This window comes from Mycteria americana, chromosome Z, assembly GCF_035582795.1.
Source record: "Mycteria americana isolate JAX WOST 10 ecotype Jacksonville Zoo and Gardens chromosome Z, USCA_MyAme_1.0, whole genome shotgun sequence".
NCBI lineage: Eukaryota > Metazoa > Chordata > Aves > Ciconiiformes > Ciconiidae > Mycteria > Mycteria americana.
This window is the reverse complement of record NC_134396.1, coordinates 30,935,944-30,960,723: the sequence shown is the minus strand read 5'-3', so window position 1 is coordinate 30,960,723 and position 24,780 is coordinate 30,935,944. Positions and strand designations below refer to the sequence as shown.

Sequence of the window (24,780 nt, the reverse complement as noted above, 5' to 3'; positions counted from 1 at the left end):
AAGCACACAACTTGTCAAAGCTCCAGATCAGTGGAGATGTTCTGTGTGTATGCAAATTTTTTTCCATCTCCTTTGGCTTATTTTTTTAAAAATGTTTGCGCACTACAAAATCTGGGGTGTTATGCTGTGAAGGTTAGTAACAGGGCTACAATACAAATGAGACCTAGATGTGTCTGTCAGTTAGTATTCTCAATAGTCTAGTGAACAGTGCTGTTGCCCTTCATCTCTTCAGTTCTGCATAGGACTGGATTCTAGTTCATTTTGCAGTCTGGAAAGCATTTGGAGTGTCAGTGCAACGAGCGGTAGAAAGGAATGCAAGTTCTGCCACCCTGGAATTTTTCCCCATCTGTTAGCTGGCTCAGACTCCCACAATGGGAGAAGGTTGACCCCTGTCTTCCTATTGCAGGGGCTGTTTTGGTGTGAGACTTCTGTTTGACAGAAATGGAGGAAATCTGTGTGTTTGCTTCCTTGCACAACACATTTCAGTGGATCGGCTACTTGACTTGAAGTCAAGAAGCCTGAATTATGCTCTTGGCTCTGCAGCTGACAGCTTTGGACTGGGTATTTTTAAGAAGGAGTAGTTTTGCTAACTGGAAGCAAAATTCATAGTGAAATAGCACTGAGCACAGTGTCAAGTAATGACTGTGGGCATGGTCATCATGCTGGATTCAAACTGTTCCTGAAAGAAGTAAGCAAAAAAACCCTTAATTGTTGTCAAGTAAACAGTTCTCATTTGATGGTTTTAAAAGTTTTCATGCAACTTAAGAAGTAAAGATTGGTCTTTGAATGCCTGGAATAGGCATGTTGTACTGATGTAGCATTTGCCAGTGCTGTTGTAGATAAAAGTTACACTATTCACTTGCTATAATTTGTAAATTCTAAGTGAAATATGATTAAGAAAGGTTTTTGACATCGTTACTTCTTTTGCATTAAAAACCGTTCTGTTTGTGTTTCTGTATAATGACATTCAGCTTATCAAATCTATGAAGAACAAATTATTAGAAACGTTATGCTCAATTTATGTTTTCTTTAAATAGGTCTTTTTAGACAGCCGTTACCTTGAGATTACTGCTTCTAAATGCATTTTGGAAAAAAATGTTTCTTGCATAAAATCTGATACTACGTGATGACTGTGCTTGTTACAAGCAAAATACCTTTGCTTTGTTAGCAAGGTGTTTGTTCTTGTCAAGTAATTTGGGAGAAAGCAAAGGCTGTATCTAACTGATAATTCTCCATTGGGGGGAAGGGGAAGAAAGGATTATCTACACAGCTCATTTCTACATGAAATTTTTTTTCTCCTTCAAAAGTTGTGATTCCAGTGCAGAGGTATACTTACTTGTACAGTACGTGACTTTTTAAAAACTTCCTGCATCCTGATAATATAACCATCTTGATGTTAACAACCATCTTGATTTTACTTGAGTGTGAAAGTAGAACTGATGATCTCTTAACATTGAGTTGTCACTTATGTGTGTTTCTCCTTCATGACCCTAAGAGGAGGAAAAAAAAAAGAGAGTTTCTGGCCTGTTGAAGAGCAATTGTATGTTACTCCTAGTGGGTATCTCTTGCAAACCATTTTTAATCACTTCTCTTCCCTTAATCTGAGGCATTCATCATTCTGTTTCTTCAGGATGATCTGTTGCTCTTCTAGGGGTTGCTGTATTGGTGCAGGAGCCTACACAAAAAGTAGGAAATGCTTCTCTGAATTAGAGCATTTATTGGTAGAAAACAAGGTACCTCCTTTTTGTGACATGTTGGCTGTATTGTAAAAGATCCACTGGTAAATAGTTTTTCTCATCCTCCTAGATCCTAATCAAAGATCTGCTGTACCATATGCAGATACTTCATGAAAACACTTCAGTCAGAGCCTTCTTACTTCAAAGTGGCTTGAACGTCTTTCCTTACTGCAGGGGAAAGACCTGGTAAAGGTCCTGTTCCTCTTCAGTCATTTTTCACTATGTTAATTAAGAATGCTTTGCAGGCTTTGGATATGCAGCTTGTGTTATGTGATCATCTTTTCATAGTCATCTTTAATAGCCTGGTAGGCTACAGCCTACAGCTGAAAAAGAGGAGGTGTGGACCTTCACACCACACACTGATGTACATATTGCTTCTCATTTCACTCAGCTTCCACTGTCTATTGAGGGGATCTCTTTGGGACCCTCCAGAAATTTAAGTGGATCAGCATCTTTGAATGCCTATAAATCTGCGGCCATCCAATTTTGTCTGTCATAATTGCCTTTGTGCAGGCAGGCGACATGTGAGGACAGTTTCTGAATCCTCTGATAATATATCTGGTCTTTGAGACCAGGTATGCTGCCGACGCCTTGATGCAGCTCTGGAGTCCCTCTACTTGGCTGCTCCTACCAGTGGTTAGAAGAGGCTCTGCACCCATCCTTTACAGATGGATGACTTTCAGTTAAACTTGAAGTTCTTGATCATCTTCAGTATAGGAGTCTGTCTTTAGGGAATACCTGGACTCAGCTTTCAAGGTTTTTATGCTTAAGTCCATAGTAGCAGATGAAGGGGATGGGGGGCGGGGGGGAGATGGACCTCTTTCTTGTGTCACTTCTGTAACGGAGCCAACAAGACCATTTCAGGTTTCCCTTCTGCTTACTTACACAGCCTTGTCTAGATTATGTATGAGGAAACACCCTTTTTCTTCACTAGTTAGAGAGGAAGAGATCAAAACAGACAGTGCTAGGTCTAAGACTTCTAGTTAGCTTTTCTGCTGGGGAGACCATGCTGAGGTAAGGAAGCTCTTCCTTCACCTGGGTGAGTGGAGGGATGCTGCCTTCTGCTATAAGACTGTTGTGACATTGTGAGGTTGCTCTGTTGAGTTTTATGGGAGCTCTGCTTTTCTTGTCACAGTCCCAGTTTATAGAACAGATCATCATGCTTAGGTTTCAATTTATTTTTCCCCAGATGATTCACAAACATTTTATTGTCTGGATAGACTCCCACAAAGAACCAAGGTGTGTGTGTCTCACTGGAGTTGAGCTTGCTTTCAAAAAGAGTTTCAGTTTTAAATGTGTGTGGATAATAGATGTCAAATAGGTGTGAAATGTGGAAGGCTTATAATTGTGTCTGTAATCTTGTGCTGGGCGTGAAGTTAGATTTTAGTTTCCTTTACGCTTTGTAAAGAGGCATGCAGGTAAGGTCAAAAGACAGTGTCTGGGACAGTGCTTGTTTGTTAGTTTAAAAAAAAAAATTCCATCTCGCTTTAAAAAATTGAATAGAGGAATTCCTATCCTGGAGAAATTGTTTTCCTCCAAAATGAAATACCCAAATGCAAAAGCCTTAATCTTTCTGTAAACTCATCAGTCTCTTCATGGCTCTTGTTCTAACTGTGCAAGAAAATTTGCAGTAACATTCCTAGGCTTCCTGATTTTTTTTTTTTATTATTAAATTTCTTTTCAGGTTGCTTTTAAATTTTGGTGGAGTCAATACATCTGTCTTTCTTATTTTCCTTTAGAGAAAAGACAGTCCAAAACCAAGGAATAAGAGTCCTTGCTGTTATAACCACTACAGCTCATGGACAATGTTTTGCCATTTTTGTTCTCCATGTCATCACAGTCTTTTTTTTGGTGATATTTCTCCATTTGGAGTACTGTTGAAGCTTTGTCAGAGCAAGGAGGAGGAGAGCTAAGACAGGGCTAGAGAAGTCTCAAATACATCCTTACATTTTTTTCTGCTTCCTGCTGGTTTTGTAAACATAAATTTAAAACACAGTTTTGGAAGCTGTGAATGGGGTCTGTTCAGAGGAATGAGTTTTTTCTTTAGAAGTGTGGATAGAGATTCTAAACTATTTTGACCAAACTCTAATGACAGTCTTAAACTACTTACATCCAAACGTGTGCTCTGGAATGGGAAGCCCCAGTCAGAGGCTGGTGTCAGTACACTTCTCCTGGACCCTCTCGGTGCAGGCTGAACGGTGTTCACCCTCGGCAGCTCAGCAATGAAGGTGCAAGCCTGTGTTCATCCTACTTCTGCTGGCTAGTGCAGAGATGGGGTCACAGTCCAAACACAGGACATTGAATTCAGTCTTGATTTTAAATGGAAAAACCTAAAAAAAAAACCAAAACAAACAAACAAACAAAAAAAAAACCCCAAAGCCCTCCACATTTTCCACTGCTGTCTGAATTCTTACTCTTCAGAAGTTAAAATTTTTCCACTAATGAAAGATACAATCTGCAGATGGAGGTTTTGGTTAGCATTGTGTACTGAACTTGGCATGTGTTCCTATCTGTTCACTGCCTGTGAAACTTACTTACATGAAGTGTAGGGGAAAAGTTCACTTAAGGCTTAAATTTCACAGCATTCATGCGGCATAGATGGAACTGATAGCTTGACCTGTTTTCCAATAGGGTCATCTGTTTGGCTGTATGATTAGCTTATCATTCTTACAAATATCTTACTAAATGTTTGAGAACAGAGGGAGTGTCTGTTATGTGTGGCAATTAGAATTTTGTTTCTCTCTCCCTTTTTGCTTGCTGGTGCCCAGTCCACAGTTCTGCAAGTGTTTATATATAATTTTACATGTGCAGTTGAGGGGATTATTCACATGTATACAGTTATTTCTGCATAAGGACTTCCTGGATTCAGCAGTTAAATTGTTAAGACTTGATAGAGGCTACTAAACCACAGCGTTACTCAAGATAATGGAGTCCAGTGGTAATTTTTACTATAAAATATTATAGTCAGAATATGAATTTTCAAATAATCTGCACTCTGCTTCTTAAGCCTTTTTTCTTTAAAGTTTCAAGTAGGTTCCTGGTGGGACAAACCCATATGGGCTTGGCAGAAGAATTACTTCCTACGTATCGATCTGCTTTTGGTGCTTTACTTTTTTAAAAAAATGTAAGATTACAGTACCGCTTTTTCCTGGGGTCTTTTAAAGTGAGAGTTAGTTAAACTCCTGGTAGATTTCCCTACTGCGGTTTTGATGTGTTTCTGTGTGAAACTGACGGCAGGATTTGTTTGAGTATGTAGGCCACTATTGTATTAGAATTACATAACCGTGTTGAGTGGTGGAAACAGATGAAAAGACGGGGATGTACTGCGTCCCCTCACAGATTATATCCTGCAACAATGAAGGCAGCTCAAGCTCTGCAGAGAATGTGGTCACATGCAGTCAAAAAGTTGGGGATTTTGAAAGGGCACGTGAGTTGCTTTTTGTTGCATCTTGCTGCAAGTCTTTTCTCTCCCCCGCTCCTCCTCCCCCCACCCCCCTCCTTTCCCAACTCACTTTTATAGCCAGATTACTGTTGTGGCAGGTCTTCTGGTTTTGTTCTTCTTTCAGTGTGAATGAAGTTGTCTTTGGTGATCTCTCAGTAGCAAGTAATTGCATAAATCTCTGATGACTGTCAGTGAGAGTTGCAACAGCTGCCTGTTCGTAGCACACAGACGATTTTAGCACTTCAACTAGTTTCCTGCCAAAGATTCTGTTAAGCAGTTTATTTTGGGTATGTAGAAAGCACCTGTCATTTTGGTATATGAGCATTAGGCAGATTTAAGCAAATCCTGACTACAGTGTTCTAATTAGAAGTGGACTGACTTTAGTCACTAATGAATTTAGACTAGCTAATTACAATAATTTGCATTTACTGCAGGTAGCCTGCTATCTTTGTGAAACCTGGGTAGACTTGCAAAACAGTTACTATTAGTAGCTGGAGGTGGGATTTCTTAACCATTTTGCCTGCCTTTCTCTCTCCAGTGTTTTGGTGTGCAATCTTGCAGTGAAATTGTGATCCTGTAAGGGATGCACAGGCTGCTCAGGATCACTTTGTGTTTCTTTACAGGTGAAGTACGAAGAAATTGGCAAGGTGATGGAGGCTTTTTGTAACCCATCACTTGATGCATTCTGAGGAGAGTCACGTTGTTAGACGTAGGGTACAGGAATTTTGCAATTGTGGTGGAGACTTCAATCTTAGTTTCAATCAAGTCCTCAGCTGATGATTTATAACATTTGTAGTCTCTCCCTCCCTCTCAATCTTCTCTTTTCCATTAATCTGTCAGTATGGGTTAGCATTGTGGCAATGGCAAGCAGCAGTACGTTTTATAATGTTAAAGAGATTATTGCTTAGAGATTTGAGGGAGTATAGATGTGTTTTGTGCCTTAATGGGCTTCCAAGGTGACCGTTCAGTTCTCTGAACTGTGTTACAGAGCCTGCAAAGCTTTATCAGCATGGCAGAACTAGTCCTGTTGTCTTGGTAATTATGTTGCACAAATCAGCTTTGCAAGTACATAGTGTACTTTCCTTCAGTAATATAGCATACAGCAAATGGGAGACAGTTTCCCAAGGAGCAATTTCTAAAAATGTATTACCTTAACAAATACTTAGGAATTTGAAAATGAATTATTTAATTAGATTTTGTTTAATGTTCAGTAACAGTTTCAAGCTAAAAATAAACCCCCAAAATTTACACAGAAAGTACCTGATACAGTCACTGATACTATGAGGAACTTTTTCTAGGCACAGATGAGATCATACTGTAGGCTCAACATCTTGCAAGACCTTAATTGCAGTGTCTGTAGGCAGTAGTTTCTCTTCCATTCTTATTACTTATTTTTGTGACCAGATACCATGAGACTTATTTGTCAGAGCAAAATAAACTTAACCCTCTTAGTTTACAGTGCTTTGATTTACTACACAATGCGTCTCTCCAATTGTGCACAAGGTACTTGTGCCACTGCTCATGGGAGGACTAGTTTTCTGGAAGGAAATTCCTGTAAGCTTACCTGTTTCATACCCATAAATCCATCTCGAATATCTTTACTGTGCTTTCCTCAGTCCTTTTTTCTGCAGTGTTGTACTGAATAAGCAGTCATTTCCCAGGCCTTCCTTTAGTAGATAGTGTATTGAAAGACCTGGTGTTAGGAGTTTCTGGAAGAGAAGGCATCTGTGCTGCTCTTTGTCTCTACGGGTAGTAAGCTCTTGTCGATTGCGTCCTGCCTGCCTTGCTATTTTGGTTACGCAGAGCTGGACTCAGTATTCTAGGCTGGGAGGTAGTGTTGGTAAGAACTGCATACAGTGCAAACGGAATTTAAGTGATGTTCTTGTTACATGTGTAAGTTGTTGAGGCTTTCATACAGTAAGAAGGATGGAAAAGATTTTCCATCTTCCCTGCTTCTACAAAATTTGAACCCACCTGCTTGTCCTTCAGATTTTACCCATCATTTGGTACTGTCTTTCATTTCTAAAACTTTCTTCAGTGAAGCCAACTGGAATTTAAATGACACTGAGGCCCTTCTTTAGCACAGACTGGTTTTCTGCAAAGCTTAAAAATATCATATGGAAAAGCAGGACAGTGATGGTGTAGTGTCGTGGTTTAACCCCAGTCGGCATCTAAGCACCACGCAGCCGCTCGCTCACCCTCCCCTCTCCTGGTGGGATGGGGGAGAGAATCTGGAAAGCACAAGTAAGAAAACCCATAGGCTGAGATAAGAACAGTTTAATAATTGAAATAAAATAATAATAATAAATTGTAAATGAAAAGGAAAATAACGAGACAGAGAGAGGAACAAAACCCAGGGGGGAAACAAAAAAAACCAAGCGATGCAACTGCCCACCAGCCGCCAACCGATGCGCAGCCTGTCCCTGAGCAGTGATTGCTGCTCCCTAGCCAACTCCCCTCAGTTTACATACTGAGCGTGATGCCATATGGTATGGAATAGCCTTTTGGCCAGTTTGGATCAACTGTCCTGGCTGTGCCCCCTCCCAGCTTCTTGTGCGCCTGGCAGAGCATGGGAAGCTGAAAAGTCCTTGACTGGTATAAGCACCACTCAGCAACAGCCAAAACATCAGTGTGTTATCAACATTACTAAATCCAAAACACAGCACAATACCAGCTACTAGGAAGAAAATTAACTCTGTCCCAGCTGAAACCAGGACTTGAAGCCAAGGTCAGTAGCAGGTAAACTGTTTACACATTTTCATACATGCCAGACAAGCAAGCCTAGCCACTTCTATTTACCGCAGCATCACAGCAGCTCAGAAAAAGTGCTTAGTTAAAGATAAATTTTTTACTTATAGAAGGTTCTCTGTGTAATGGAATATATGTAGTGAGACAGTTCGGTGTCAGCTAGGTGAAGGGTTAGAGACGTCAGCTGATTAAATGGCAATATCAGATAAAATAATTTCACTATATGCTTCAGCAGAGTAATTCACTGACCCAAAACATATGTTTTAATATTAACAGTTGTAAATGCTGCTTATTCTTGCCTGATCTAGACGAGTAGAAATTTAGAAATACTTACTTGTATTATTTTTAATATAAGCTATCCTCTGCTCCAGCTATTTTATATTAATTTTTTAATTAGACCCAAAAGATTCTGGAAACTGGAGAGCATTGTTCATTTTCTGGGAGGACAGTGGAAATTTAACCCTGTTCAGTGTTGTAAAATTCCTGGTAAGAATGCTGAATGTTTTGTGTATTCCCTCAGGAACTCTGAGCAGGACTTACATTTTAAGTTTGTTTTTCAGTACAGTGAATGTGCAATGCAAAAAGTAAACCTAGTTCCTTTCTGGGGTGCTCAGAATCCCCTGGAAGAATACATCATGGGGTTCTTTGCATTCAAGAAAGAGCATCCATAGCTTGCTAAACAGTTGTGTGCTGCCAGAAGACTTTTACTCTGGAAGTACGGGGGATGCTTTAAAGTACAGGCATGTACTTTGTGTCACTTCTTGTGTCACTTCTCTGTCTATGTTTTGGACTTTAGTTGCCAGTAATCCCTTTAATGCCTTTAAAAAGACTGTTAACTCAAAACTGAGCTTCTGTCCGTCTGAACTTCAGTTTCTGAGCAAACTCTTAGCTTCCCGAGAAAGAAGACCACCTTTAGCAGTAAAAGCAGATAAACCTACGGCTTGAGGATGTGCATGCACGTACTCATGTGGTGCGTGGATTTTTCTTCTGCAGTGGATGCTTTGCATTTTGAAGTGGTTGCAGTGCATCAAATATTGTGGCTCACTTTTTCTCCTTATTTTACAGGGCAGGCTCTGAAGGGTCTGGCTGTGTACTATATGATGCATCACAGCTGGGTGATTATTCTGTATTATATTTTAAGCTGTGATGTTGGAAAGATTTCAGGTTATATGATGTAAGATAAACTGATCAGTTCAGGATCAGTTTTAACTGGAAATGTGGAAAAAAAATATTTCTGAGAAGTGTCATAGAAATGGATATACCAGTGCTGCATAGTGATACACTGTGTTTTCCTGTAAAATTTAATTTCTTGAGGGGAACCTAAATGCTCAGTTACGTAATTCGTAGTGGATGAAACATTTTGTTAAATCCACATGAGCAAGAAGCAAAAGATCTGAAGGCTAGTTCGTTTTGAAAACCTCAGTTTCAACTGCTAATCTTATTGCATACTGGATTGGAGAGGTCTTCCTTAAGTATTTTGTGTGTTACTTGAATCAGGGCTATATAATGCTAGCATGATCTGAATTAAATGCTTTTGCTGAATGAAGCTTTTCCAGAAAATCAGAATGAGCTATTAAATCAGTGAAATATGAAGGGATTTTGCCACCCCAGACCTATTAATATTTTTTGCCTTTTTAAGGAAAAATCATCATTAACTGAAACACATACATTTCATACTAACCCAGCCAAATTATTAGAATAACCATATTATTTTTATACCTGTATTTTAATGGAGTATTTCACATTTTAATTTAGATAGTTGAATGCTTTGTGTTTTACTAATTGGTTTCTGTGCGCAACAGGCCCCAGGCATGGAAGAGCTGATATGGGAACAGTACACTGTGACCTTACAAAAGGTGAGTGAGTGCCCGTTATATTTTTAGTTTTCAAATATTCAAGCACTGGTTTAGTCTAAATATGTTTTACGATAGATGTTATTAGTATATCTGAGTCTAGAATAGGATTAATTTGTCGTCCAAATCAGATATGTTTTTCATTTTAAAGCTTAATTGCTAGTTACTCCTACAACAGCGTGACTCTTTAATGTTAAGAGTAAATTAAATTAACAATTTAAGTGCTCTATTTGCTACTGTTTGGTCTTTGTAATGACAGTATAATATACCACATGCCAGCCACATAGCTAAATTCATCATTGAATAACCTTAAAAACAAAGCAGATGGTTCTATCAAGCAGTTGTGGTTAATGTCCAAGCTTTATAATAATCACTGAACATGATTCCACTGATTTTTTTTTTTTTTTTTTTAATACTTTAATATCTACCAGTGTAGAATCTAGTGGAAAACTCCTGTCATCAAAATTTCTAAAATACATGAACTATACATGTCACGTTTAACAGTTCTAAGAACACAGGAAGTATCTCATTATGTAGAGTCCTTTTGAGTTAAAGAAAGTAGACCGCTTCTTCGAGTTCTCTAATGGCTAGGCTGCCACACCATGGTACAGGATGTGCGCTTTGGCGGTGGCGGTGGCCTTCCCAGCTGTGCTGATGATTTGGGTTCAGCGAGCAGCCTGTCCTGCGCTGCTTATGGTTTTTTACATGTTCTGCAATGAACTCAACTTGATGATTTGAGGTAAAATAGCGATCTTTCCTACACAGCCTGTTTTATGTGCTGAATTGTTGAGAAAGGATTGTTTTTCACGTTACAGAGGTAGACAGGAGAAACATTGCAGAAGCAGACCTTAGTACCTGTAGCTTCCAGCTTTTCAGATCTTGAATATTGTGTAAATGAGCATTACTTCTTTGCCTCAGAGACAGGCTTATACTACTGAAGTGGCAAAGGGCTATTGGACCTGCTGCATCAGCCACTACCAATGAATTTTACCGTTATTTTGAATTCTGTATTGTTTTGGCTTGAAGCATCAAACTGCTTCCTGTAAAACTAAGGTGCAGTAAGTGAAGTGCTGTTTAAAAAAACAAAAACATTGCTTTTTTCCTCCTCAAAGAAATAACCACTTAATATTGACATTAATGGTACACAAGATGGCATGTGATGAACTACACACCTTGAGTGTGAGTTGGGGGAAGACCACCCTTTAATTTGGTGTATTACTGTTCCACTATGTTGACACATTTTGTTTAAATGTAGCATAATTTGTATTTTATAGTGATAGGAGGTGTATGTTAAATGGCTGATAAAATTAAACCTGTGTGTTTAACAAAGTGTATGGGTTTGTTCACACCTTCTTGTCTGCAGTTTAGTTACGCTAACAGTTCTCAGGTCTAGTGTTACAGACATACTTCCTTAGCACCCTATTAAGTATTTCCCTGATTTTACAAATGCCATCTTAGGGCTTTTATGGATCTGATATTTCTAGGACAACAGGTTTGACATAAATTACATATTTAAAGTAGTTGATTGGGAGAGAGGATAATTATAGAGAATTCACAAGTTCACTGCTTGCTTTCTGTAATCAGCCATGATCTTGTTTAGTTTGATTGAGGAGTAAGTAGTTGTTACAAAGTAAATAGCAATCGTAATGAAGATGAGATCCTGGAAAAGCTGTTCCAGTTTCCCAAGCGTCACTAACAAAATAGATTTATCTAGTAATAAATTTGGTATGAATAACCAAATGGTTATTCATGGTGGAGCAAAATGTGGGCTCTGTTAGTGAGTCCTTTGCTTAATTACTAACCGTCACAAGGCTGTAGACTGACGTTTTGGAACTCGGGAACATGTCGTCCTGTTACGTGGGTTGGTAAACCCGTTCCTTTTTAAATCTAGAGGTGCTATGTATTTCTGCAACTCTGCACACAACTATCATATTTTAGCTGATATCTAGGTAGAGCACCATCACAGGAACATTCATGTTACTCTTCTTTCTCCCTATCAAAATTCCTATGGATGGAATTGAGTTTTGTTATATTTGGTTTTTGTTGTAAAGGATTCAAAACGAGGATTTGGGATTGCAGTTTCTGGAGGCAGAGATAACCCTCATTTTGAAAATGGTGAAACATCGATAGTCATTTCAGATGTTCTCCCAGGTGGTCCAGCAGATGGATTACTTCAGTAAGTGATTTCTTATTTCTCTGTCTGGCATAATTTGAGGGACATGGCTGTAGAATACGTAAAACCTTCAGACAGGCTTGGTTGAAATCCTGGTGATTTAATCCACTCAAGATTTGATGCCCTCTTGAAAACCTAGATGTCAGTTTTAAATTAAAAAAAAACCAAACAACCAAAAAAACCCCACAAACAAACAACAAAACAAACAAACTCCACCTGGAGGTTTTTTTATTTCCTATTTTGTAAGAAATTAAATTTCAGTGGTGTTGAAAAGCTTTTATAGTTAAGTATGTTTCTCTTAAGATTGCATTTCTTTTAAAGAAACAGTAAAAATACTTGGTATCTTAAAACATTCTCTCTGTTCTTCCTCTAGGAAACACATTTAGTGATCAATTGTTAGTTTTTATGTCTGGCTTATGTCAGTCCAAACAAGGATCTTCACTCCTAAGGTGTCAGGAGCAATAATGGGAGAAGGAAGAGAAGCAAAAGCGTTTGCTAAATATTTATTTTATACTTGAAAGAAAAAAAGGGAAATAAAGTGTTTCTGTAGTCCTCCTGCTAACATCATCCTTGGTGAGGCAACATCTATCATGGACAAGTAATTTTAAATCTGTAGGCTGAGATAAACAGTTTCTAGCCCACTGCTGATCAGTTTTTCATCCTTGACCTGGAATACCTGATGAGGACTAGACAATCTGGAAGAATGCCACAGTTGTGCAGTAATAGTAATTCAAAAGAGTAGGTTCTGGCCATTTTGCCAAACATTAATTTTTGGTGAGGTAATGAAAAGGCTGTCATGGGACTAGTTATTGAAGGACTGGATAAAAGGATTATTGTGAAGCATGTAACAAACCATTCTGAACATAAACATACAAAACCTTCATTTTATAGCAGTGATCCCTGCACAACACCAGTATCATCCATCCTGTTCCATAATCACCTGTGATTTGGGAATAAAATCATGTCCACAAATTATGTAAGATCCTAGGTAAATTGATGATGACAAGGCAATACCAAGCAATTTGGATACATTCAGACAAAAAACATTCTGAAGAAAACTGAATGCAAAGCCATTCCTCCAACGAACCAAGGAATATAGGCCTAACCTTCAGAGTGTGGGGGAATTACAATCCTGCAATCCTTTTTAGGGTGGAGTGAGCATAAATAGGTGGGAGCTGTTGATGTAGTGTTACAACATTAAGTTTGATACAATCTTTGGATGTATGGACTGTGAAGAGAGCTATTTTAACTCTCACATAAAGCCCGGATGAAACTGATAACTGGAATATAGCATGCGGTTCTGGCATACTCATTCCGTAAAAGGAATTGGAAGTGTATGAAAAGAGGCATAAAATCATTCAGGAGTTAGAGAAAGTGACTTACAAAGAGAGGCTTAAAGTATGTAATCTACTTATTTAAAAAGAAGATTGTGATGTGACTTGATTACAGTGAAGAGAAAATAATGGGTACTAAAGATTTCTTTTATCTAGCAGAAAATGGCACGGTAACCAGTAATTCGTTGAGCTAATGCTCTGACTGTAAGGTTAGTAACTGAGTAGTCACCAGAATAAACTAACATGAGGAGTGGTAGATCTTTTTTTTAATCTCCTGCACTTCATGCGCTGAAATGCCCTTTTGGAAGATGATGTTTTTTAACTAATCATGTGTTACAAGGCTGTCTCCTGGGGGTGACTGCGTTAAGTCTTAATGGTCTATTTGACATGCAGGAGATCTGAACAGACAAGTTAGTAATCTCTTTTGGCCTGTGTTTTAGGACAGGGAGGACTTTTTGTGTATTATAGTTTGGTTGGTCCGTGTCCACCCCCCCACCCCCAGCCCCCACAATCATCTTACTTAAGAGTAGATGGGACCTGAATACCAGTCTTTCAGAAAAGTGTACTAGAGTGATACTTGTCAAGATTTGTCTGAATACTGCTATGGCTGCAGCAAGTTGAAGCTCTCTTGAAATTCTTATGTTGGTGTGAAAAGAATCTAGCACTAGGTGTGAAAGACTAGTTCTGAAAGAACTTAAAAAAAAAAGTTTTTATGGTCATTACAAATATTCTTTAAAAAACAGAATCTTCTTTGACAGTATGGCAAGGTACTTAGCTGGACGTAGTACATGTACAAAGATACACACCACTACCCGAAGTCTAATTTTTAAACATACTGAAAGCTTCTTCTAGTATTCAAGTCTTGTAGCATTTGTATAACTAACACAGGTTTTTAAGCAAAACTCCCTGTTAAAGTAAATGAAATCTATAGTTTCCCCCTGGAAAAAAGGAAGAAATTTTGTTCAGGTGTTTTCATGAAGACTCCTCTTAAATCCTTTTTTCTCTTTTTCCCCGCCCCCTTCCCCCCCTCTTCCAGAGAAAATGACCGGGTGGTCATAGTTAATGGGACCCCAATGGAAAATGTTCCACATTCTTTTGCAGTCCAACAGCTTAGGAAAAGTGGAAAAGTGGCCACCATTGTAAGTAAATTACCAATGTATTCACTCTAATATGGTATGTATCTGTGTAACCAGTCAAGATCTTGGTTTTCTTCTAGGAAATGTACTATAAATTCATAAAGCAAAGCACACCTTTGCCCAATAGAATGTACAAAGTAAATAAAAGCAAAGACGTAGTTTCTCCAGGTAAAATAAATGGAAATTAAACAACAGTGTCACAAAGTTATCCTGTTGAAAAACTGGAAATAAAATGTATGTCCTCGATCTTTAATTTTACTGAATAATGAGTGGTAGTTGGGAAAAAAACAAAGTTATGTGAGGCAAATGATGTTCTGCATACACAGACCTTGTCCAAGGATTTGCTGTCCAGATTGGCTTCCATCAGTTGAGAGAGGAATCTGCAACTCTCTCTTTTGGGGGCTTGTCACATTTTTCTTTTTCTAGATGACTTCTAAAAAAAAAGTATTCATTACTCACACTCTTGCAGAGGTAAAAGAATGTGGTTGCTAATCTGATTTTTTTTTTTTTTAAATTCTCCTACTGTTCTTTATCCTCCCAATTAGTAAGTATTTCTTCTGCACGTCTAAATAATCTAATTTACTGGTGGTTCTATAAATAGAACATTGTGTCATGTCGTGTGTGTGTCCCCCCCTTTGAAGTGTGAAGAATATTCATGTGTTGAATTTCACATTCTGACCACTGGAGTGGTTTTTTTGTTTGTTTCGTATTGCACTGAACAGGTAGTGAAAAGACCAAGAAAAGTGCAGGCTGCTGCGCTGAAGAGAAGCCCCTCTCTTGACTATGAGGACAGAGCTTTAGATGTAATGGATGACCGTGCCGAATTTGACGGGAAAAGTGCTCAAAGTGGATATAGCAACAGAAGCTGGCATAGTGGTAATGGAGGGCGCAGCCAAAGCTGGGGAAACAGCCTGGATCAGAGCTATAGAGATGAACAAGACAGAGGGCGTAACCGAAGCAGAGACCGTGGTAGGGAATGCAGCTACAGCCGTGATCGAAGTCGTGGTAGAAGCGTTGACAGGAGCTTGGATCGAGACTATAGAAGAGATCGGAGCAGGGGAAGGAGCATCGACAGGGATGGTGGCTATGAACGGGACTACAGAGGAGACTACAGCCCACCCAGTTATAGTCATGGATCTCAAGCTGATCCTAGATATGGGAGGGAAATGAGGAGTCAAAGTCAGGACAGGCTTCGTTCCCGAAGTCCTTCGCCTGAAATACACCATCAACATGAGTACCTAGGACCGCAGGATCAGAATGGACCGATCAGTGTTCTCTTAACAAAAGGCAGACATAATGAAGGTAGGTATAGTAGGAGAGGAGAGGAATTGACTTTTAATACAGCATGTTATGTTGGTGGGGGAGGGAGAGGAGCTGAATATTCTCTGCTTTTACAGGTTAAATGTTGGGTTTTCTAACTGATTGCTTAAGTTGTTCTTTCATTCTTCCTGGCTGGTTTGGGTTGCTTTTTCCCCCAGCACCTTGAACTTTACCTTTGAACAAAGAACTGTTCACCCACATCATTTCAGTCTTTTCAAGCCACTATGTCCTTTGGTTTTCCATTTTTGTCTTGCCCTATTCTTCTGGTTCTGGTGGGAAACATGGATCTGATCATGATTCAGATTACACTTGGCACATCTACAAAAGGGTCAGCTACACAGGGTGAAGCGTAGACTCTGCCTTTAATAGCACACTTACTTCTTTCCTTCAGTATAGTTAAATTAGTTCCAAGGATTGTTTGGTTCTGAATACTTCAGAATGTAGTTAAAGAATACTGAAATAGCAACAGCTGAAACTGCCTTTCAAGATTTGATTGGAGTGTGTAAATGAAAGCCGAAAGCCTGATCTTTCCTGTGCTGTGAAATAAAGACTCTTCTGCTAAAAAGCATATCTGAGATTAGGTTGCACATTCTTTTCTGTTTGGGTTTTTTCAGGGGAGTGTGGTGGTTTCCTTGTGGCGATTTTGTGGGTTGTTAGTTTTTTCTAATCAGCCCTGTTGTGATTTGTAAGAATTTTCTGTTCATGTAAGCTTTGTATGCAGGAGCTAACCTCTTTTTTCATTGACTCTGGCAAGGATCCCTTTCCCTTCTCCCTCTTCTTCCCCTGCATATAATGTTTCCACTTGTAAAGATAATCCAGATAGGTATACAAATAAGGAGAAATTTAAGGTGTCTGTTAAGTTTTGTATGTAGTTAGTAATTCCATAATAATTCCTGCCATTCATATGGATACTTTGCAGACTTGCTCGGATGTGATGATTTTTTAAAGCAGATAACTGTTTCTTTCCTTTTCCATTGTTCTAGGATGTGCGTGTTTTAAGAGTGTTGCCTTTCTTTTTACATAGCAAATATGCTGATCCAAGTAACATGGATCAAAGGGGAAAAAAGGTGGGGGGGAATCCTTTGCCTGAAACAGAGACACTGGGGTACAGATAGGACAGGGTCAGCATGCAGCAACTGGTAAAAAACCCAGCTCTTCTATTAGTGCTTTTTGACCCTTTTCCCTCTCTATGCCACGCAAAATATGATACAGAGCGAGAATCTAGTCCAGCATGTTAATAAGCACCTCCAGAACAAAGGCATTGTTTTGCTGTTGAACGTGCAGACTAATCATCCATCTGTCATTTGGTTTTGGACTGCTGTTTGTTCTTAGTGTGGTGACAGCACAGATGTAGGAGTTAGCTTAGGGTTAAGTGGGTTTACTAGGTCCACATTTTTTTTATTTTTGTTTTCTCATGGTGTGATGGGGTGTGCTGCATGTACACTGTGCAGTTTTAAAAAAAATGCATCCTCGCTCATCTTCTAAACTACAGTCAATTATTTCCCTGATTCCAGAATATGGTCTCCGGCTTGGAAGTCAGATCTTCATAAAAGAAATGACCCGTACTGGCCTAGCAACCAAAGATGGCAACCTTCATGAAGGGGATATCATTCTCAAGGTCTGTTCTGGTTATACTGCTAGCAGTTTAGCAGGCACTTGTTACAGTGGTTACTCTGGAGTAAGTTATGTTATAGTCAAGTTTAACTTGAGCACAATATGGACTTATTTGTTTACTTGTAGTGTTATTGTTGCCTTTTTATGTCCAGATCAATGGTACAGTGACAGAGAACATGTCTTTAGCTGATGCAAGAAAATTGATTGAGAAGTCACGGGGGAAGCTCCAGCTGGTTGTCCTCAGGGACAGAAAGCAGACACTGCTCAACATTCCTTCATTGAACGACAGCGACTCAGAAATGGATGGTGAGGTTTAATGTGTATAAAAAGTTTCGGACTCTGTGCCGGAACAGAATGGAGCTTATAGTGTTTTGCTGTGGTAGAGTGGTACTAGGTTCTTTTAAAAACAAACAAACAAAAAAACCAGAAACAAAAATAACCAAACACAAACAAACATAAGTAATAGCCAGTGAAGCATCAAGCCCACTTCCTTTAGGTGAAAGAATAATTTTGTAGTAATCATATAATTACATTTTGGGCGGGGGCAGAGATAGAAGAAGCAATGTTGGTCTGGCAAAATCAATCTTACTTCTCAGAACAAGCAAGTCGGTTGCTTTAATAAAAGACTTCAGTTTTAAAAACAAGCGGATTGGACTGGTCTCTCCTTCTGAGGGCATTAACATTAATCACAGCATTCAACGAGAGGGGAAAAAAAAATGTCAGGACGAGGAAATTAAGTCCCCCTGGACAACTGGTTTCTATTTCCAGTATCTATTCTGTACAAATGATCTCTCACAGTGTATGAGCTATTATTTCTCAACATAATCTTGTTTTGGGAAGAGCTCAGGATGTTTGAGGGAGCAGGGTGTTACATTATTTAGTGCAAGATATTTGCTTCTCTGATGTCAGAATACTGGGTGCAGCTTTTTGTAGGTTTTACTGTGAAGACTGAGATACAGTTCAAGTCTGAGGGCTACTCTGTTTCTTTTGTCAGTGAAAAGCAATGATGTGAGGACTGTTAATGTGAAGGTGGTGTGTTCTGTTTGGGAACCTCCATGAGACCTCAAATAAAAGGCTGCTAACACTAGTTAATGAGTCTATGGTACACTCAAAGTAGTTGTGTGATGTGAGTGTGTTTCCTAAAAGTTGTGTGAAACCTTCCTGAAATATTTTTAGGGGGAGGGGGGTGTCTGAGGAGGGGTGGAAGCACTAAAAAGGCATACAGCACTTTTTGAATCCTAGCCAAATCCAACTTGGAACAGGAGTAGGCTTAAAGGTTCAGCATATCTTGTATGTGAAAGCTTTGTAAATAAGTGTGGTGATCAGATGTGCAGATAATTTAAACAAATCCTACATTTCTTGATTTGCTGCTCTCTTTACAGACATTTCTGAAATAGAGTCAAACAGATCATTCTCCCCTCAAGATGACAGATTACATCATTCTGATCTAGATTCACATTCATCCAATGAAAAGCTGAAAGAGAAACCAAAGTAAGAAATGGTCTTTTCTAGTCCATTTTTTTCTAATGCTTGTCAAAGAAATTCTTAAAATATGTGGCATTCTTATCTGATTTCACTACGCTTTTTTTCTTTTTCCTTTAGTGCAAAAGATGATCCATCCAGTAGGATGTCCAGGATGGGAGCAATGCCTACACCATTCAAATCGACTGGTGACATTGCTACTCCTGCTGTTACAGTTGTAGACACAAACAAAGAACTGAAGTACCAAGATGACCCGGCAGGTCAGAGTTCGAAGTTTTTAGTTCCTTTTTTTTTTTTTCCTGGCCACAGAATGTCTACTCCCTCAATCGTGTTGATATGTCTAGTATACTCTTCACGTCAACCCCATCCTGACACACAGAGAAGAGGTCTGTTTTTGCTTTGTGGTGCAGAGAGAAAAGAAAGACCTGAGATTATTTGAAGGGAGTTGCTTATTAAAATTACCACTTCAAAAAAACAAGTATTCTCCTAGAGCATCTACGGTAGCCTGTTGCCCTAAGCAGCCAAATGAAGCTAATCTTGAAGTCTGATCTGGCTTGCCTGAAAGAGTTGCGTATCCCTCCCTTGATCTTTTTATTCTTTTTCAAGAATTTAAAAAAAATAATGGAAGTAAATATATTCTAGTCAAAGGGATGCTTGACATTTAAATCTGTATTAATCTTTGGCATGGAGGGGTTTGATTGCTATCTGATAGCTAAAAATTGCTGCCATTTATAACTTATTAAATAGCTCAGTAACTTCTATTGGCTTTTACATATAGTGTCTCAACCAAAAGCAGTTACAAGAACGATTCTTAAACCCAGCCCTGAAGATGAAGCAATCTATGGGTAAGGCAGCACTTGCTGTGTTCTTTTGCACTCAGTGTTCTTCCAGTGACCTGTACCTGGTTCTTGGTTGCATGGGTTTCAGGGTTTTTTGCCCATTTGGAGTGATATTCCCTTTATAGCTTAATGCCAAGAAGAGATGACATGGCTTCTAACTGACCATATTTGAGTTAAACTTAGTTTTAGAAGTATCTGCCTGGAAGGTATAGACTTGCCTTCTACCTGGAAGGTATAGAACACCCTGTGTTTCTAGGCTTGCATGGGAATGTACACAGTGGTATATTTTTATTCTGCTCTGGTTGGCACTTTGAAATAGTATTTGGAGTACTATGTCCATTTTGGGGCTCCCTAGGACAAGAAAGACATTGACACACTGGAGCGAGTCTAGGGAGTTGGTGGCTGCAGCGTATGACGTGAGAAAAAAACGAGAAAACTGTCTTGTTAAGCCTTGAGAATAGAGGACTGAAGGGACATCTTACTGCTGTCTGCAATGACCTAATGGGTAGTGGGTGTAGAGAAAACAAGAGCCATACTCTTCTTAGAGGGGTACAGTAGTAGGACGAAGAGCAAGGGACACAAGCTGGAACATAGGAAATTCTGACTTGATATCAAGAAGACAACTTTTTATTATGAGTGTGGTTAACCACTGGAACAGCTTTCCCTGGTAGGCTGTGGTATCTCTACCACCAAAGATACTCAAAAACATAACTGGTCAAGGCTCTGAACAACCTGCTTTGAGCAGAGGGCCATTCTAACCCGTGCAATTCTACGGAAATGTATTTTACACCTCTTCTGTTATTTTATGTGTACACAAAAGACAACCCTCCCCTTCTCCACAATATTAAGATACAAAGAGAATGTCCTCAATTTGATTTGTAAACAAGCTTGTTGCAAGATAAGGCCAAACACATGTGTGTTTCTGTACAAGCTGGAAACTTCTATACAGAAATTTGTGTCTTTTCTTCAAATCCAAGCCTGTGCAGTCCATATTGCAGTTCTAGTCTCTGCTTAGAAATGAACAAAATACTGCTTCCAAAGTTTATTTTTGTGGGGGGAGGGGATGATGGTTTTTTTAAGTGGTCAAATGGAACCTGGTCGATTCTTTAACAATTAAGATACTAAAAGTTGGAAACTGTATTAATAGGAAATCAACTTACATGTTTTCTTTTGAGAGTTTCCAAATACAGAAATTGAAGGGAGAGGAGCACTGAGATTTAAGCAGAAGCCTGAAGATAAGGTTTTGGAGATATTCTGTAGCTTGGAGTATTTTCTCAGATGGATTCTCGTCTCAGATCTTTTCTGGGTTGGACCCTGCATATGTTGTCATTGATGTGCAAAGTAATCAAGTGATTATTTTGTTGAAGGGAAATTTATAATACAGGCTTAGGGTATTACTGAGAAAGGCTGACAGATAAGTACTGTCCTCTGTGTTGGAAGGTCACTCGGGTATACAGCTTTTCTGACAGCAAAAAAGTTGAACCTAGTCCAGTAGCCTCTCCCACTGCAATATGAAAGGACTGATTGTTAACATACCAGTAGAGTATACTTGGAAATATTTCTCATTACAAGAAAACTTGAAGAATTCTGTCTAACAAACATGTTAAACTGCGAAGAAAATTGGTATAAATTTAATTCATATGACAGTTCTCAAAGCATATAGAGGAAAAAACAATGAGTATGATTACTTATAACTCAGGCTGTTTTCACAAAAAACCCAGCTGCTCATCTGAGAGAGTATCCAATAAGTAGGGAACTATCTGGGGACTTCAGGAACAGGGAGTTGTTTTCCTGCTCTGTCAAGTCTGTGTGTGCCACTTAGTCGCTCTTCCTAGTTCAGTTTCTACACTGAAAAATACAAATTCTCTGCTTCCTTCCCTCACAGAAGAGTTACCTGGGTAAATACAGCCTATATAGTGAAAGAAAGGGACTAAGAATATTAATATGATTTTGTTGAAAGGGTTGCAGTTTTTTTCTCTTGACAACCTGTTACTGTCATATGCCTAACATCTGGCCTTACTTCCTTTTTCTGCCTGTAAATCTTGTAGTCCTAATACGAAAATGGTGAGATTCAAGAAAGGGGACAGCGTGGGTCTACGACTGGCTGGTGGAAATGATGTAGGGATATTTATTGCTGGAATTCAAGAAGGCACCTCAGCTGATCAGGAGGGACTGCAGGAAGGAGATCAGATTCTTAAGGTATGAGTACAAGTATGTGGCCCTGAAATGCAAATCACTTGTGTATTTTTTGGTTTGCTTTTTAGTGGAAATATGGAAGAAATTATGATCTTAGGAAGTCAAGTTATTGTTTTGGAAGTGTTTATGTGTGGTGGAGGGATCTTACTCAAATGAGTTTTTGAAGGAGAATTGTATATCAAGCTTTAGTTTGTTTAAAGTTCTGTGGAAGGGGTAGGTGGGAGAAATATTAATCAAGAAAAATGCCCCAAGATGGGAGTATAAATTTTCTGTACAGTGCTTCTTCCTAGTCTTGGAGGGGAAAAAATTGAGGACAGCATATTTTTCTTCTTTTATTTTTCTCCGGTTTCCTTGGGTACCAGTGATTTATTTTTCCAGTTTGTGAATTATATCATCTATGCCATTTTGTTCCCTTACATTCTCCTTTTCTTCTGAAAATTCTAATAGGAGGCTAATGTAATTTTCTCTTCTGCCTCTTTTCTCTTGTGATAGCCTTGATTTTCAAGGCCTTTTGGAGCCTGTTAAAGTAGAAGAAACACTCTAGCAGTGCACATCCAGGACCTTGTTATTTCAGAAAGATTACTGTTAATGTCTGGATTATTTGTGGCAACAGACATCCATATTGACTTAAAAAAAAAAAGTGTAATAAGGGAAGAGAATATTTAAGATTTTTTTAGATGAAACAAAAATCTTTGGTTATTCCTTTTATTGTTGATTTTTCAGGTGTTGATTTTTTTTTTTATTTTTATTTTTTTGGTACATAGGTGAACACTCAAGACTTCAGAGGCATTGTTCGGGAAGATGCTGTTTTGTATCTCTTAGAAATTCCCAAAGGTGAAACAGTGACAATTTTGGCTCAAAGCAAATATGAAGGTAGGTGCTTTGAACAAAATGTGTGTATATCCATGAAGCTTTTAAGCTCTGTTTTGTCAGTGAAACTACAAATAATCTCCCTTGTGCTTATTCTCGATAGCATTTTAGTTACCTTCCTTTTCAGTAGTTTAGAAGATAGCTGTATTCCATACCACGAGGGTCATACAGATGTGCATGTATGATGCGTTTCTCATAGCACTTTTCCATCTCTTTCATTATTAGCAAATAGCATCTCATCTTAATCCTGAAGAGTGGCAATGTACTGCTTGTTCCTTCTGCTTTTCAATCTGTATCAGCTGGTCCAAGATCTGCTGTTAGCATTCCTTTTCTGCTGTGCCTTGGCAGTCATAAGGGATTCAGTCAGATAGCAGCAAATGGACAGTTTTATTGATGAACGGTTAGGGAGCAAGCAAAGCCTGTTGGAGACACAGCCTACTGTAATATTGAAGTACCATTGATGCCTTTTGCTTTGGGAAGGTGCAAGTACCTCCTTCCCTCAGAGCTGTAAGGGCTGTACATGTACAAGTATAGAACACTCTTGGAAATGTGTGTGTAGGGCTGGTTTTTTGCATCTTTTTGAGTGGAGGGAAAGAATTTCAAAACTATTCTCTAGAATGACAGCTTAATCTTTCTTTCAAGTTTAAAAAAAAAAAACAAAACTGAAGGGGATTTCCTGTTTTAGTCTACAGAGACATCATGGCCTGTGGCAGAGGGGATTCATTCTTCATCAGGAGCCACTTTGAGTGTGAAAAAGAGTCACCACAGAGCTTAGCATTCACCAGAGGGGAGATCTTTAGAGTAGTCGATACACTATATGATGGCAAACTGGGAAACTGGCTGGCTGTGAGAATTGGAAATGAACTGGAAAAGGGCCTCATTCCAAATAAGAGCAGGTAAGGTGGCACCTATCTTCCTACCCATTGTTAGAAGTAAGGTTGTTTTTTCCAAATGATTTTTGCTTCCTGTGTCATACCTTTCTTCCTTCCTGCTCCCCACCCTGCAAGAATGAATAAATTGTTTTGTCTTTACTTTGACAACAATTGTGCCTGTAAAGCTGTGGATTTTTAGAACCATGGCATTATGTGAGGAGAGGATGGTGTTACCTACATACTAGATCAGGTATTTGCAACACAGACCTAGAGCTCCTATCTCAGCAATCAGCCAAGCTTTGACCACTAGCTGCTTCAGTTCCTCTTCTAGAAAATGGGTGGAAGGTCCTATTTTTGCTGCTTTTGCCTTTTTTCCCTCATTCCCCCATCCCTCCCAATCAAATCAAACCAAACAAACAAAAAAAAAAACCCAACAAAAAACCCCTACACCTTAGGAAGCTCATGACCGTGTGTGAAAGAATACTCTGATGATTAATTTTTTAAAAGAACTTTAATGCTTGAATTTCTTTTGTATATCCTTATGGAAAATGTTTCAAGAATTTATTCCAAGGCTAATATTTCTTGGTAGCTGTAGTCCTTATTTTTGTGTGAAATACTGAGTGAACCACAGCAATGGTTTTTGCTTAAATATGCTTTCCTGATCAAAATTCATGTAAGGTAATAAGAAGTGCTCAAATGTGCACAATAAGTAAAAGTATTAAAATTCATCAGCAAAAAAATCAGGGTATTTTTAGACTGTAGCTTTTAAGTTCTTGAGCGTGGTTGTGATTTTAAGATGGAGGAAAAAAGCTCACAACTGCATTGTACAGAAGTTCCTGAAATATGCTTCTTATGTGACTCCTCTGCCTCTTTCCTGGTTAGTACATTGTCCTCTCTGTTAGTTGATCTGACCAAACCGGGCTTTGTTTCTATGCTGTAGTAACTTAACTTATTAAGGCCTAATGGAGAAGAGAATAGTGACAGTAATTTCTTAGGCCTTCAGTTCTGAGTTGCATTTGCTCACCACCTCTTTGCAGTTGCATTCTTTTATTTATGCTTGTGTGAGTTACCAGTTTAAGACCTGAGGACTCATTCCTGCCCAGCAATCTTGTAGCTGTGGTGAGTCAGAGCATCATTCTGACACTGCGTTTGCTCCAAGGCAAAA

General features: G+C 38.9%; 1 protein-coding gene across 9 annotated transcripts in view; it reads left to right on the top strand.

Annotated features, from left to right (window-relative positions):
- The window catches only part of TJP2 (tight junction protein 2), a 68,545-nt gene that overhangs the window by 34,727 nt on the left and 9,038 nt on the right, over positions 1 to 24,780 (top strand). For all 9 annotated transcript variants that reach the window (XM_075526216.1, XM_075526207.1, XM_075526215.1 and 6 more), the window contains 12 exons: positions 9,729 to 9,782; positions 11,831 to 11,955; positions 14,323 to 14,425; positions 15,145 to 15,724; positions 17,257 to 17,360; positions 17,509 to 17,662; positions 18,739 to 18,847; positions 18,959 to 19,098; positions 19,617 to 19,683; positions 21,726 to 21,876; positions 22,638 to 22,746; positions 23,429 to 23,639. In XM_075526216.1, the coding sequence (XP_075382331.1) occupies positions 9,738 to 9,782; positions 11,831 to 11,955; positions 14,323 to 14,425; positions 15,145 to 15,724; positions 17,257 to 17,360; positions 17,509 to 17,662; positions 18,739 to 18,847; positions 18,959 to 19,098; positions 19,617 to 19,683; positions 21,726 to 21,876; positions 22,638 to 22,746; positions 23,429 to 23,639 (1,898 nt within the window). In that variant the 5' untranslated portion in view covers positions 9,729 to 9,737. The remainder of the gene's footprint in view (positions 1 to 9,728; positions 9,783 to 11,830; positions 11,956 to 14,322; positions 14,426 to 15,144; positions 15,725 to 17,256; positions 17,361 to 17,508; positions 17,663 to 18,738; positions 18,848 to 18,958; positions 19,099 to 19,616; positions 19,684 to 21,725; positions 21,877 to 22,637; positions 22,747 to 23,428; positions 23,640 to 24,780) is intronic.